This window comes from Urocampus carinirostris, chromosome 14, assembly GCF_059441175.1.
Source record: "Urocampus carinirostris isolate Australia breed hairy pipefish chromosome 14, RoL_Ucar_1.0, whole genome shotgun sequence".
In the NCBI taxonomy this organism is placed as follows: domain Eukaryota; kingdom Metazoa; phylum Chordata; class Actinopteri; order Syngnathiformes; family Syngnathidae; genus Urocampus; species Urocampus carinirostris.
In genome coordinates, this window is record NC_142362.1 from 13,104,475 (window position 1) to 13,117,936 (window position 13,462).

At 40.5% G+C, this 13,462-nt stretch overlaps 1 protein-coding gene across 3 annotated transcripts; it reads left to right on the forward strand.

Annotated features, from left to right (window-relative positions):
* The first annotated feature begins 442 nt into the window (after nt 1-442).
* LOC148352667 (zinc finger protein 654-like) lies at nt 443-13,462 on the forward strand. Of its 3 annotated transcripts, none has more exons than XM_088352288.1 (11): nt 443-604; nt 2,293-2,438; nt 2,518-2,599; nt 2,685-2,820; nt 2,918-3,120; nt 3,198-3,334; nt 3,756-3,897; nt 4,188-4,472; nt 5,150-6,235; nt 8,555-9,276; nt 10,973-13,462. In XM_088352288.1, the coding sequence occupies exons 1-11, from the start codon at nt 479-481 to the stop codon at nt 11,910-11,912; spliced, it is 4,005 nt and encodes a 1,334-aa protein (XP_088208414.1). In that variant the 5' UTR covers nt 443-478; the 3' UTR covers nt 11,913-13,462. The 3 variants fall into 3 exon arrangements, with proteins under 3 accessions (XP_088208414.1, XP_088208413.1, XP_088208415.1); XM_088352287.1 differs by having other exon boundaries at nt 470-604; nt 5,150-6,229; XM_088352289.1 differs by having other exon boundaries at nt 470-604; nt 5,150-5,434.

Sequence of the window (13,462 nt, forward strand, 5' to 3'; positions counted from 1 at the left end):
ACAACAAATTGGTCGTCAAAATACTTTATTATATTAAAATAGAATACAAAATTAAATACCCACAAAAAGTAACATGACATCTAGGAAGTGCTGCATGCACCTGATGGCATATTTTGAAAAAGCAGTTTAAACTCTGCCTAGCAACACATTTTATACGTTGACTTTGGACGATACTAATAAGCTTTATTTAAATACTTTTGAAATACGAGTTAGACATTCTAATCCTAACGCTGATGTACCAGATTTATTCCACACTTGATAGTGTCACTATTGTTAAACCACGAAATACTACAAACTGTCCCTTTTGTTTGTTATTTATTGAAGCAGATAATTTAAGTTTTGTATTTACTTTGTTGTCGCCACTGATTGACGTTTTACTTTCGATTTGTCGGGGTGCCAGATTGGATGGTGTTCAGGATTGGGGGACCTTTTTTGTCAACCTGGCAACTTTGACTATGCGCCCGATGCGCTAGCCAGTATGGCGGACAGCGAAAGTGATGCAGAAATCGACGGGCTGGAATCAGCCCTAGAGTCGTTATGTGGTCGATATTGCAGCGACACGTCCGCCCTTAAAAGCAAAGAATATTGTTCTGGCTTTTGTGAGGTACGTCGCAACTATATAAGATCAATATTCTTGACGTATTGGTGGGTCGACTCTTGTCAACACTAATAGCGATCCTACCTGACGTTAGCAGGCTAGGAACGACTGATGCTATTGTGTAATAAATTCGTCTGTTGGTCATTAAACATAAAATAAATAAACTAATTAAACCCAGTTTAAAATTAATGTATAGTTAAAATCCTCCCTGGATAAAATAAATGTGTTATTACGGTTTACTTAGTGGTTGTTTACAATGATAGCATAATGCTAGCAATAGCTTGTCAAGTGCTACATTGTTGGAGCAAATGTCACTTCAAATCTAGGATTGTGTTTAAAATTTCATGTATACTCTTGTAATTGTTAGATCACAATAATGATTTTGTTTGCTATAAAAGGTTCATATTTCGTTTTATTTAAGCATGTGGAAACTAAAAGGACATACTTCTAAAAAACTGTACTAATCATTAAAGAAAATAACTCGACGATGTGTCAAAAGTCCACCGAGAATCGTCTCAATTTACACTGATATGAAATGCTATTTTTCATCTAATTAAATTGTCTTTATTAGCTTCCCTCTACCGTTTACACCCTGCTCCACCCAAATGTCTACACATGTCAGTTTGAGTATCAAGAGGGATGAGAAAAGAAGTGGTTAATGGAAACAAGTCAATTCATACAAATATGCATAAAAGAAGATCCTTCAGTAAACATCCTAGTTTCCTAATTCTTCCGTCAGATCAACCAGTACCAAATAGATTTCTTACTCATCGATCCTGAAAAATCAGAGAAACTTTTACCAAAGCTGCAGTATTTTAGAGCTTGACGATGTGTAGAGAACCTGGGTGTTATTTTCAAATTCTGATCTTAAGGTTTTTATTCTCGGCCGATTTTTCAATCACATGCCTGCAGATGAGTGTAGCATGGGAATCTTAGCTGGGAAACAGCTGGGACAACACCATGAGCCTTACCTGGTCCCGGGTCTAAGATTTGATTACTACCTGAAAAACTAAACATCAGTATTTTATAAATTTTCTAAGGGTATTTCTTGGCGTTTTCAAAAGAGGCCATTTGGAGACTCCCAAAAGACCAAACACTGGTGACATCATATAGACATGTCTTTGGTTCTCAACAGTGGGACAGCCCGCAGGCAGGTTAAAGCATGTCAATAGTATGCCTGTAGTCGTGCCTTGAATTCATAAATGGAATTAAAAAATGACCCCATGAGTTGTTTTTTTCCTAAATCTTTAAAAATAAAAAAGTTGTAATCATGTCAATTTCCAAGTATTCCTCATAAAACATGTGTATGATATGATGCCATTAGTATTCATGTTTTTTTTCACTAATGAACGACTCCACTTATGGTAGGTCTTGTATCCAAGGGTTAAGCACTTCATGGAATAACAAAACTAGCACAGAAAATGCACCTTTCTTTTATAATAGAAAATCACATTGAAATTGCAATACTGGTCCGAAAAATCCCAATTTTTTTTTTTCTCAAAATCGTGCAGCCCTAGTGTCTAGTATAACGTGGCCATTTTTTACACTAATTTGTGTCCCCTGGTTGAGGTTTTAGTTTAAACAGACATGTTGCTATTTAATACAGGAGTAATCCTTCATGATGTTGAATGTGACAAATTATTGTGCTGCTGTGTTTAAAACATGTTTCTGGATTTTCTTTTCCCAATGTGCAGTTGGTCGAATCATATACAGGGCAGTGGCAGGTTCCTCTGCCTCAATTAAAGATACTGCGAACAGCGATGTGCGGGTTCACAAAAGCCGTAGCCAAATTCCCAGATGACTGTCAGCATGTTCAGAATATTCTCAGCCGCCTTGCCTTGTGAGGATCCTTTTTACATATGTAGTGAAGCCCCTGGTTAGTTTTGAGATTTATCAAATTGAATTTTCTTTTCTTCCAGGAGTATATTTGAGCTCTTACTGTTTTTCGGTAAAGAAGAATTTGGAGAAAAACCTTTAAAAGACATTCTAGACTCCTATCAGGTAACACACTGTGCTTCACCTACTCGATTACATAATTCAATGACTTTTTTTTAACATATTTATTATTTTATGTTTTTTCTCTTAGACCTGTCACATTGAGCTTCTACGGTACAGGAATGTTTATTTTCATCATGCTAAACTCATCATAAACGCTGGCGGTCCGTGGGAGAACCAGGTGTTGCAAGCAATTTTGAAGGAGACAGATTTGCCTTCCAAAGAGGGTAAAGTGGATATCATTTTCTTATCAAATACAAAACAGAATTTATTGTATGAATAATCACGTATTTGTATATTATGTTGTTGGTCTTTCTTACACAGTGGAAGATTATATAAAATCAGAGCTGCCTGTTTTTTTGGAGCTGCGAATTCGGTATCTGCAAGCATGTGACCGAATACGGGAAGCTATGGCCTTAGCTAAAGTCTGCCTAGAGAACCACTTGCCTGGAAAACACCTGTACCTGCACCAGGCCTACTTGACCTGTCTCTTCAAGGCCTCGCTGCATGAACACCTTCACAAGCAGGTACTTAGGATGGAAGCTGCATTCCAGTTTCATTATTAGCACAAGTTAGTCAAGCTAAATGCCCTAATGCTTGTTAGATGGCAGAGATTGATAGTCACGATGCGGTGGAGATCATCTGTAACACAGAGCAAGTGGAAAAAGAGGAGCTTCTTTTGTCACTGTGCAGAGTTTTCCTTGAACAGCAGCTAAACAGTGCAAACCCACTTTTTATATGGTAAGAACTTTTTTTTAAAACTGATTCTTTTTGTGCTGAAATTCAACTGGGAGCTTGTGTTGATTTGACATATAAAATTCAATACTAATAAAATAGAATGTATTAAAATTTAGAAATAACAGCCAAGTGTAGAGGTAAGTTCGGGCCTGAAAAAAACAGCCAATTCAGCCCACACGTATATACAGGTATGCATGAACCTGGCCGAACCTGACTTATTCGTTTGGTTTCTGGTACTGAGCCCGTTGTAATCTAATGTTTTTATTCATTTCCTGTCTAAAAAACTGTTTTAGAATTTGGATGTGTTTAGTTTGTTTGTTTTGTGTTCGTGCAATATGCTACCCAAATTGCATTGGTGTGTGTTTGTTTTGGGTTGTATACAATATTTATTTTTATAAACTGTTCCTTTGTTTTTTTCTGCTAGGGACCTGGTGTTCATTTGGAGCAGGTTGCATCTTCGAGCGAACCCATCAAAACCCCACTTCCTGACTGAGTGCACGCGTCTGGCTTTATCTGCAACAAACGTGCGCGCCATCTTTCCCTTCATTAAAATAATCACCGCAGAGGTAGGGCTCAGATTATTTTTTTATGGAATGCCAGAGATTCCAAGCATATTTTGTAATTTCAGAAGTCTTTTTTTGAATGATAACTCGGCACCACTTAATAATGTCGTTTGGTTATGGTTTAAGTACATTCGTCATAAAAATGACGCGCAGTTGAAGGTTTCTTTACGTGAGAATAAATGTATGTAGCTTTCAGTTGGATGACGACTCTTAAGATGTGAACCGTGAATAAAACGAGATATATTTCGCTGACTGAAAGGCACCCCTTTTCTTCTCAATGTTTGTTGTGACAGCTGGGCAGTGATGGAGTGCAAGCCTGCTTGGAGCTCTGCACCAGGGCCCTGCAGCTTTGTGACACACAAGCTGACAATGTTGTCCGGTCTCTGGTGTGCAAGACCATCGCCTTCCTCATGCCCAGAGATTTGGAAATCTGTAGAGCGTGTGCCCTGCTGGTTTTCTGCCTTGAGCGGACTTTGGAAGCGTACCGAACGGTGCGCCTACTCTACAAGCATCCTGACCAGGAGCCGCATCCTCACCACCGCCTCGTCCCAACCAACATTCGCTTCAAAATGATGCAGGTGGGGTCAGGAGAAAATAGATTGAATATGCTAGCCGCTAGTTAAAATAGAGCAATAGTTTTCAATTATATGCTGTAACGCACCCCCCTGGGGAGACACGTCACCTCCTGCCACGCCAAATCTACGCCTTTCGGCACAATTTCGCTAATAAAGTGTCTTACTAACATGATTCGGGTGTAATGTCTTCAAGTGACAGCTTGTTTTTTCAGCATTCATGCTGTCCGCTGCTACAGTTTAACATATCAAGCACTCCGGTTTTTGCTCGTCTTCCACCGTGGAGACAGTGAAGCTTCGTGCTACATCTTTTTTGTCAAACTTCTTCATCTTAGCTTTTGTGAGGAAATTTTAGTTTCTCTTCAACCCCGGCTCTCTTAGCCTCTCCTCATCCTTGTTAAATATTTTTTCTTAGGGTCTGCTCCACTTAAGTCTACACTTCATAATCATGCTGCTCAATACGTACTGGGTGGAGGCTAAATGTAAACAGAATACTCTGCCAATAAAAGCAACACTGCTCTTTACTGTAGTATAGGTTGATCACACTTTTTTCTGGGAAGGTTAAAAATAAGTTTCGAGAGTTTGAACGCACCTGCGCCCTCCTTAAAAGAGGCTCCCCCACTATTTGAGAACCACTGCAATAGAGTAACATTTTTACTTTTTTTTTGTATTTCATTTTCCAGATGTTGAAGGAACATATGTCTTTTGACCCAGAGTTCTGGAGCCTCCTGGCCCTCAGGACACGCTGCTTGGAGTTGATAGACGACAAAGTAACAAAAGATGCTCTTATCAGTGAAATGAGTCAAGAAGAAAAAGAAGAGGAGGAGGAAGAGCTGTGCTACTATGAGGCATTGTCAACTACTTGTGCTACTGATAGTCATGTTCAAGATTTAAATTCCAACAATTGCACTGCGATTGAATCTGCGAAAGCACCACCTCTACTGGAACGTACTTCTGAAAGCCATAAGGTAAGCTTGCCTAGTAATGCACCTTTGAAGAGAAAGTGGGGCCGTCGATTGAAAAGGAAAGCCCAACTTTTGTCTGATGAGGACATCGACCAAGGCGATGACCCGGAATACATGTACAACTTCAAACCAAGCGCTCTGCTTCAAAAATCAGTTTATTCCCTCCGACGCGCTCATTCTAAAAGGGAACATTCTGTCAAGCTCCCCCTAAATCAAAAGCGAGAATACCTCTCCCAATGTGTGAAAAGCCAAATTTTAAAAAGGAAAGACAAGAAGAAACGATGGTTGCAAGGTGTCCCCAGGATAGAGGAGCCACAGACTGTCCAAGAGAAGGTGGTCGTACTGAATGGGAAAAAGCGGGGGAGGAAACCTGCTTCAAAAACGGAGCTCTCTTACCCTGATAATGAACTATCCATACCAGAGGAGAAATCTTGTCTGGGGGAAGAATCTGATACAGAACGCACGGAGATAAAAATGCCTCACCTGGAGGATGGACCCCAGCATATGCACATCCAGACGCAACCTGGGGACGTAAAGGGCAAACAGAATGACTGCAGTCAACGCCAGAGGAATGATTCCCTTTATTGTTCTTGTTCTACTGGACCTCAAAGTGTTTGCACAGCTGTGGAAAATAATTCAGAGTTTGATGAACTACTACAGGACTTTCCAATAGATTTGATGCATAATTACCATCTAAAGTTCACAGGCATTGAAACTGTGCATCCAGAAAATATGTCCACAAAAGATACTAAGTCTGAGAAAGGGACTCCAATCATTGCGGAATCTGAAAAATCAAAGGTGAAGGTTAGTTAAGTTGATAGGCATGTTTCATACATGACTTTAATTTGAGGATGTTTTCTTTTTAACTGAGGAATACTTAAAATGGCAATATTTTGTTATTCAAATGTCAACCTTCTTTCTGTTCATAAAATGGCCTCAAGGGAGCAGCTGATAATGCTCTAGGCCAAAGTTGCCAATTCTAATACAGTTGGGACATCGCTACTTCGCGGTTCCACGTTCGCGGGTTCAGAGCTTCGCCGGTCTAAAAAATAATAATAAAATATGTATGTATATATATATATATATATATATATTATTTTATTTTTTTTAAGCATTTTTGAAGGGGCGTCGGTACTTCACGGATTTTCATTTTTCGCGGGTGGTTTTGGTCCCCATTAACCGGGTCTAAAAAATAATAATAAAATAAAATAATTTTTAAAAATATTTTTTTTTTTTAATTTTCTTTTTTTTTTTTAAGTATTTTTGAAGGGGCGTCGCTACTTCGCGGATTTTCACTTTTCGCGGGTGGTTTGGTCCCCATTAACCGCGATAACCGAGGGATTACTTTACTTTCAAATATGGCTGGTATTAGGCCTGGGCGATATGAAAAAATAAATGAATATTTCCTACCGGTCGATATCCATAATAATTGCAGTTTTTTTCTTTCACATTTTCTGTCTAATTTTTCCCCTGAGTAAAAGTTGACAAAAAAACATTCATTCATTCATTCATTATCTGCTCCGCTTATCTTCAGTAGGGTCGCGGGGTGCTGGAGCCCATCCCAGCTATCCTTGGGCAGTGGGCAGGGGACACCCTGAACTGGTTGCCTGCCAGTCACAGGGCACACAGAGATAGACAACTCACTCGCTAGGGACAATTTGGATTGGCCAATCGACCTGACATGCATGTTTTTGGAATGTGGGAGGAAACCGGAGTGCCCGGAGGAAACCCACGCAAGCACAGGGAGTACATGTATACTCCACTCAGGAAGGTTCGATCTCATGACTTGAGAACGGTGCTGCACACGCGCTAACCACTTCGCCGACATGCTGTTGACAAAAATCCAATGCTACTTTAATCTTTTATGTCAGAACAAAGACACATGGTGAGAAAAAGAAAATGACATTGTTTAATTTGTAACAATTTATTTCCAAATTGGAGTGAGAAATAAGTATTTGATAACCCACAAACTAGCAAGATTTCTGTCTGTAAAAGATGTCTAACTTCTTCTAATGAGGTCTAACAAGGTCTAACGTTGCTCCACTCCCTACTTGTATTTATGGCACCTGATTTGACTCATTAACAGTGTAAAAGACACCTGTCCACAACCTCAGGCAGTCACACTCCAAACTCCACTCTGGCCAAGACCAAAGGGCTGACGAAGAACACCAGAGATAAAATTCTAGACCTGCACCAGGCTGGGGAAACTAAACCTGCAATGTGTGAAATGCTTTGTGTAGGGAAATAAACTACGGGAGCAATTATCAGAAATTGGAAGACATAGAAGACTACTGCTACTCTCCCTCGATCTGGTGCTTAATGCAAGCTATCACCTCATGGCATCACAATGATAACAAAAACAGTGATCAAAAATCCCAGAACCACACGGGGCGACCTAATGAATGACCTACAGAGAGCTTGGACCACAGTGACCAAGCCTATCATTAATAATGCGTAGCCAAGGACTCAAATCATGCACTGCCAGACGTGGAAGCCAGTACACTTCCAGGCCCGTCTGCGGTACACTAGAGCGCATTCTGTGGGAATGGAGTTGAAAGTCCATGTTGCCCAACGACAGCCCCAAAATACCACTGCTCTAGAGGAGATTTGCATAGAAAAATGGGCCAAAATTCCAGCACCAGTGCAAAAAAAGGTTGTGAAGAGTTAAGAAAACGTTTGGCCTCTGTTATTACCAACAAAGGGTACATAACAAAGTATTGAGAATAACTTTAGTTATTGGCCAAATACATATTTATCCAACATGATTTGCAAAAATTAAAAGTCAAACGATGTGATTTTATAGTTCTTTTTCCACATTCTGTCTCATTATTGAGGTTTACCCATATTGACAATCACAGGCCTCTCTAATATTTTCAAGTGGGAGAACTTGCACAATATTTATTTCGTTTTGGTTTTTTGTTGATCCTATACTGGTCCCTGTCACACAGCTTTAACCATAAACAAATACAGAATTATTTTACAGGAATTTTTTTTTGAGCCATCCATCCATCCACCCATTAAGTCACGTTGAGGTTGATTACTAGGTGATTGATGTATCCTTTTAAATGTATTTCTTCTCCCTGATCTGTATCAGCTTGAACTGTTTCTTTTCCTTCGTTTTAGGTCAAAGTGAATACAAGTGGAGAAAAGCATCTTCAAAAACAAAAATACAGTCAACTGAGTTTCTACTGCAATTCTTGCAAGAAAAACTATAGAGGCTTGAATGTTTTGAGGCATTCTATTGCTCACTTAAAGAAGCGCAAAAAGTGCATTGTCTGTGGAAAAGTCATGCAAGACTTTGTAGTGGGCAAAAAGCACATTTGGGAGCATATCGAAGAAATGTGCAAGAACCAGAAAACGGTCTCTGAAGAAAAGGCAGTCAAAACCCCAAAAGAGGCAGAAAGTGAGCAGGCGGACGTGCGGGGGGTAAGATTCACCCCGAAAGACGAAGTGCCAAAACTCGGCAGAGACAAAGTTTCCCAACTAAGCCGAGAGGATCGAATTGTCCGAAACGTGCGCAGCACCATCAAAAAGTCGCTAGGTTTGAACAAGAACAAAGCCCCCGCCCCCACGATGCTGTTGGATTTCAAACCCGAGCAGATGGTCATTCAAGACGACCTGATAGTCATCAGAAGCGCTGGGACGGCTAACGGGGACGAGGCAGGCGAAAATGGCTACGACATTCTCGGCCAGTATGTGCTGTGCCCGTCCCAGTTCTGCGATCGAGTCTTCATCAGACACAGCTCCACTCTGATCAGGCACGCCGTCAAGTGGCACATGAATGAGGACCAGGTGCTGGAGAAGACTTTCATCTGGACCAACCACAAATGCATCTTCTGCAGTCGGTAAGAATTTTGCCCACTAGCACGGCCTTTTCAATGTGATGGAATTGTCAACCAGTATACTAGAAAATACTTTGCTAATTAGAAGTTATTTATTTTAAAAGCTGCCTTTAAGTTACAATCACAAAGTTTAAAGATGCCGTGCGTTGTTTGAGGTATCCTTAAATTATTTAGAAATAGATAAATTCTCTATTATAGATGTGGTGTATTGTTTGAAGTCTCTTTAAAAGGTTTTAAATTGAATATTTTCTCTTAAAGTATGTGTTAACGATACCCTACTGAGTTCAAAGAGCCTTTACATATATTTTTTTACCACGCCGATCTGCTTTTATCATATTATTACACAGAGCGCGTAAGCCTCGAGGAAAGGAGGTAAGAGGCATGGGGGGGAGGAGAGTGATTTCAGGTGCGTGCTGGCTGTTTTCTTTTATTCTATGATGAAAATGGTGGAAGAAAGAAAAGGACTATTTCAAATACAGTCCAATCGCCAACCCAAACCCCCCAGAAAAGGAAGAGATTATTCAAGCACATCTAGTATTTTCACATGCTTGACGCGCAACAATAGTAGCTGCATTTATTATTTCAAAATTATTTTAAAATATTTTTGAAGTTACATACACCACCTTTAAGTATGCGTTAACAATGCCCGACTGAGTTCAAATAGCCTCTACTTATATATTTTTTTAATTTTCACTGCATCCATCTGGTTTTATCATACTTTTATCTTCGGTGTTCTGGCCACGGAGCGCATTAGGCTGGATGAAAGGAGACGGGGGAATGGGGCAGGGGGGGATTTCATGCTCGGGCTTATTTATTTTTTATTCCAGGCTTAAAAATGTGAACGAAAAGGACTCTTTCAAATACGGTTCAAATGCTAACCCAAACCCAAGAGTTTTATCCGAGGACGTCTGAGATAGACCTACGTGCACGCGCCACAGAAGCGGCATGAAAGAGGCTGCAATGATGATTTCAGCCAGAAGATGGCATCAGCAAGAAGATTTTTTTTTTTTAAGTTAGTAAACCATCTTTAAAGATGAGCATTGTCACAGTGAACAGACCTTAAGATAGCAGCCAGTGTTTCACATTGAATTTTGTGAGATCATGGCACAAAGCAGTGGGCAGTTATTTGCATGAAATGCTTGGTGCTAAGATTATTTTTTAAATGGTCTTTTGTCCGATATTTTGCATGTATAGGGTACACTGGACTACACTCCGCATAAAATTAAAATTACAGAAAGTGCCTCAGGGGTAGCTTTGACTGGTACCTTATGGGAAACTGTATTCAATATTTTGTATTTGTATGGACACACTGCCATCTAGCGGTAGTTAGCGCTCCCGTTTCGATTGACTCCTTTTCCATGATGAGGGTGTATTAATGCTTATTCTATTATTGCAAAGTGCGAAGTTACATTAAACTTGTGTCTTCCTCAACACATACATTCAAACTGTCTTGCTCTTACTGCTCGGGCGCGGTAAAGGCAGGGGTGCATAAATAAGCCACATCATTGCATAAGTCGTAGGTCTGAAAGCTGGTGACAAAAGTCGCGGCCTGTATTCCGGAATTTGAAGTAGTTATTTACAAACTGGAATTCCTTTGCATCAATCAGTAACAAAAAAAGTAGCTCTTAGCTCCAAAATGGTTAGTAACCTCTGCTGTAAATTCCTTTTCCCTTTCATTGATGTTTTTTTGGGATTTCAGCTACCTCCACTTCATCCAGTATTACAAGGATCACACGAGACGCCACGACCCGTCCCTGCCGCACTTCTGCTTCCACGAGCAGTGCGACCAGCGCTTCCTGGCTGTCCATGAACTCCAAACGCACATGAAAACCCACAAGCCTTTCACCCCCGTGTGTGCTTTTGCCAACTGCAACAAGCGCTTCTGCAACATACTTAGCCTCTTCGACCATGAGTGGCGACACTACCTGCCTGTGCCTCAGCCAGACCTCAACCGGCAACAGAAGCAAAGCATCCAGGAGCTGTGGATGCAAAGAGTCAAGGCAGAGGAGGTCGAGCAAGCAAATCAGGAGGGATTGGGGGAACAGAAAACCACAGAAAGTGCAAACGAGGCGAAAACTGAAACGGATGTCCCAAAGGTGGCGGAGCCCACGCAGGTGCCTGTCAACGGACTCGAGGAAGGGAAACATGGCCACGGCTCCAAAGGAAGCAAGCATAAAAAGCACCATAAAAAGAAATTTCGCTTTACATGCAAGGAGCCCCCCGAAGACGCATTGGGCAACAAGGAGCTGGAGAAAAACATCACACCAACCAATGAAACTGAAAACGCAGCGCCGGCCATCAACAACCCCAAAGGTTTCACCCCTCAAGATTCTTCCTCTCCGGCCATTGCCCGTACGCCGCCCTCCACGTACATCAACGAATCGGAATTGTCGATGCCAAAGAGGAACAGCATGCACCCTCAACCCCACACAATCAATCACCCTTTCAATTATTCCAGATACACCTATATTAGCATGAGGCCCGAGGCGTCCTTTAAAAAAGCCAACCGCAACGAGAAGGTCCGACACCGATGCGACGAGTGTCTGTCTAACTTCGACAGCATCAAAGAACTCCAGAAACACAAAGCACTTAACACCTGCTCGTCTCTTTTCGGGTTCGACTCGGACGACGAAAGTTAACACGCCTTTTTGGGAAATTTACTCCTTTGACTAAAAACATATCTCCACTCCCTTTTTAGGATATGAGAGAGACTGTGTCTAAAACAGTATTTCTCAACTGATAAGTCCGGACCCATATGTGGATCACGGACCCGTTTTCGGCAGATCGCGAGCCTTAGCCCTGGCAAAATTCTAAGAGAAGAAAAACCGGGGACTCAATTACACAGTAGATGGCCATAATTCACTTCTTTCTGTTCAGTCAATTGGTGCCGTACCAATTGTACTTATGAGGGACCACATCTAATTTTATTGAGATTTTAATTGTTTCATTTCTCTTTTCTGTCCATAATTATGGGTCTCAAAAAAGTTAGTAATAAGGGGAAGGTAAAGCGGAAAACATTGACAACAAAGATCGAGTCAAAGAAGAAAATCATTGCGAAATACGAGAATATATAACGCAAAGAAAGCACAACAAGGGAAACAACTCCTTGGTGTATCTTGTGATAATTCGGACTTTGCATTTATTTATATCTTTCAGGGCAACTCTGTTTTCGCTATCCTGTCACATTTGTCTCTAGCACAAGCGAGTAAAAAATTGCCTTTTCGAATGTCATCTGTATCACTAGTGGTGTAGTGGTTAGGTTTCGCCGATATCACTGCTGGTACCTGCGTTCGATTCCCGTGACATACAATATCATGTGATATTGGTCAAAACATCACCCGATCAATCATTGCACAAACACGGTATCATACCGTAAAACCTCGCGTAGTAAGAATAAACACTGTATGCATTTCCAATTTTATCAAACATATTTTCCTGTATAAAGAGTGCCCCAGGTTATAAGGTACACCGTTAAATTTCTTACCGTTTTGTTTTTTTAGGTTGCCTTATAGTCCAGGAAATATTGTACATGGATACTTTGTTTATTTTAATTTATCACAATTGCCAACTAAATACATAACCTGGGTTTTTTTTAGTGCTTGCATACCGAACTAGCCATTACAAGTCAGTATGATTTATTAGGAACACAAGACAAGGATATGTTGTGAGTATTGATGGGTAAATGAAGCTTTGAGGCACTTGTATTTAAAAAGAAACTGTCCCTCAGCCCCAAATGTCACTTATAAGTACAGATGAACAATTGCCAATGCACTAGTTTTAAGCAAAGAGCACTACCTACAGGAAGAAATCATTACAAGTGTTTCGTGGAGCTTCATTTTCCCATCACTATTGTAATTGTGAGCATTAATACCCGTTATAAGTCTTCCTAACGCAAGCTGCAGCTTTGCCTGATTTGTGAGATGTATTTTCATCATCTTTCGCACCCGGTTGGTTTATTTTAGTTAAACCTTTAGCAATCAACAAATGCTTCAATCACAAAAACCTGCGCCGTTTTCCTCCAAAAATTGCATATTAGCACGCCAGGCTTCAGCAAAATTGTGTACAAATCTTCGAGGTTGATATTTGCGAGCTTATTTATGTGTACAAATGTAAAAAATAATAATGTCACACTATTTTTGTTACTTAAAGTGAAAGTAGATTGACAGTAAATTGATAACAGTTGATTCAG

Bases quoted from the DNA above. Each gene is read 5' to 3' on its own strand.
- LOC148352667 (XM_088352288.1), top strand. From the start codon at position 479: ATGGCGGACAGCGAAAGTGATGCAGAAATCGACGGGCTGGAATCAGCC. The intron at 605-2,292 runs GTACGTCGCAAC...CCCAATGTGCAG, and splicing joins ATTGTTCTGGCTTTTGTGAG to TTGGTCGAATCATATACAGG. The intron at 3,335-3,755 runs GTAAGAACTTTT...TTTTTCTGCTAG, and splicing joins GCAAACCCACTTTTTATATG to GGACCTGGTGTTCATTTGGA.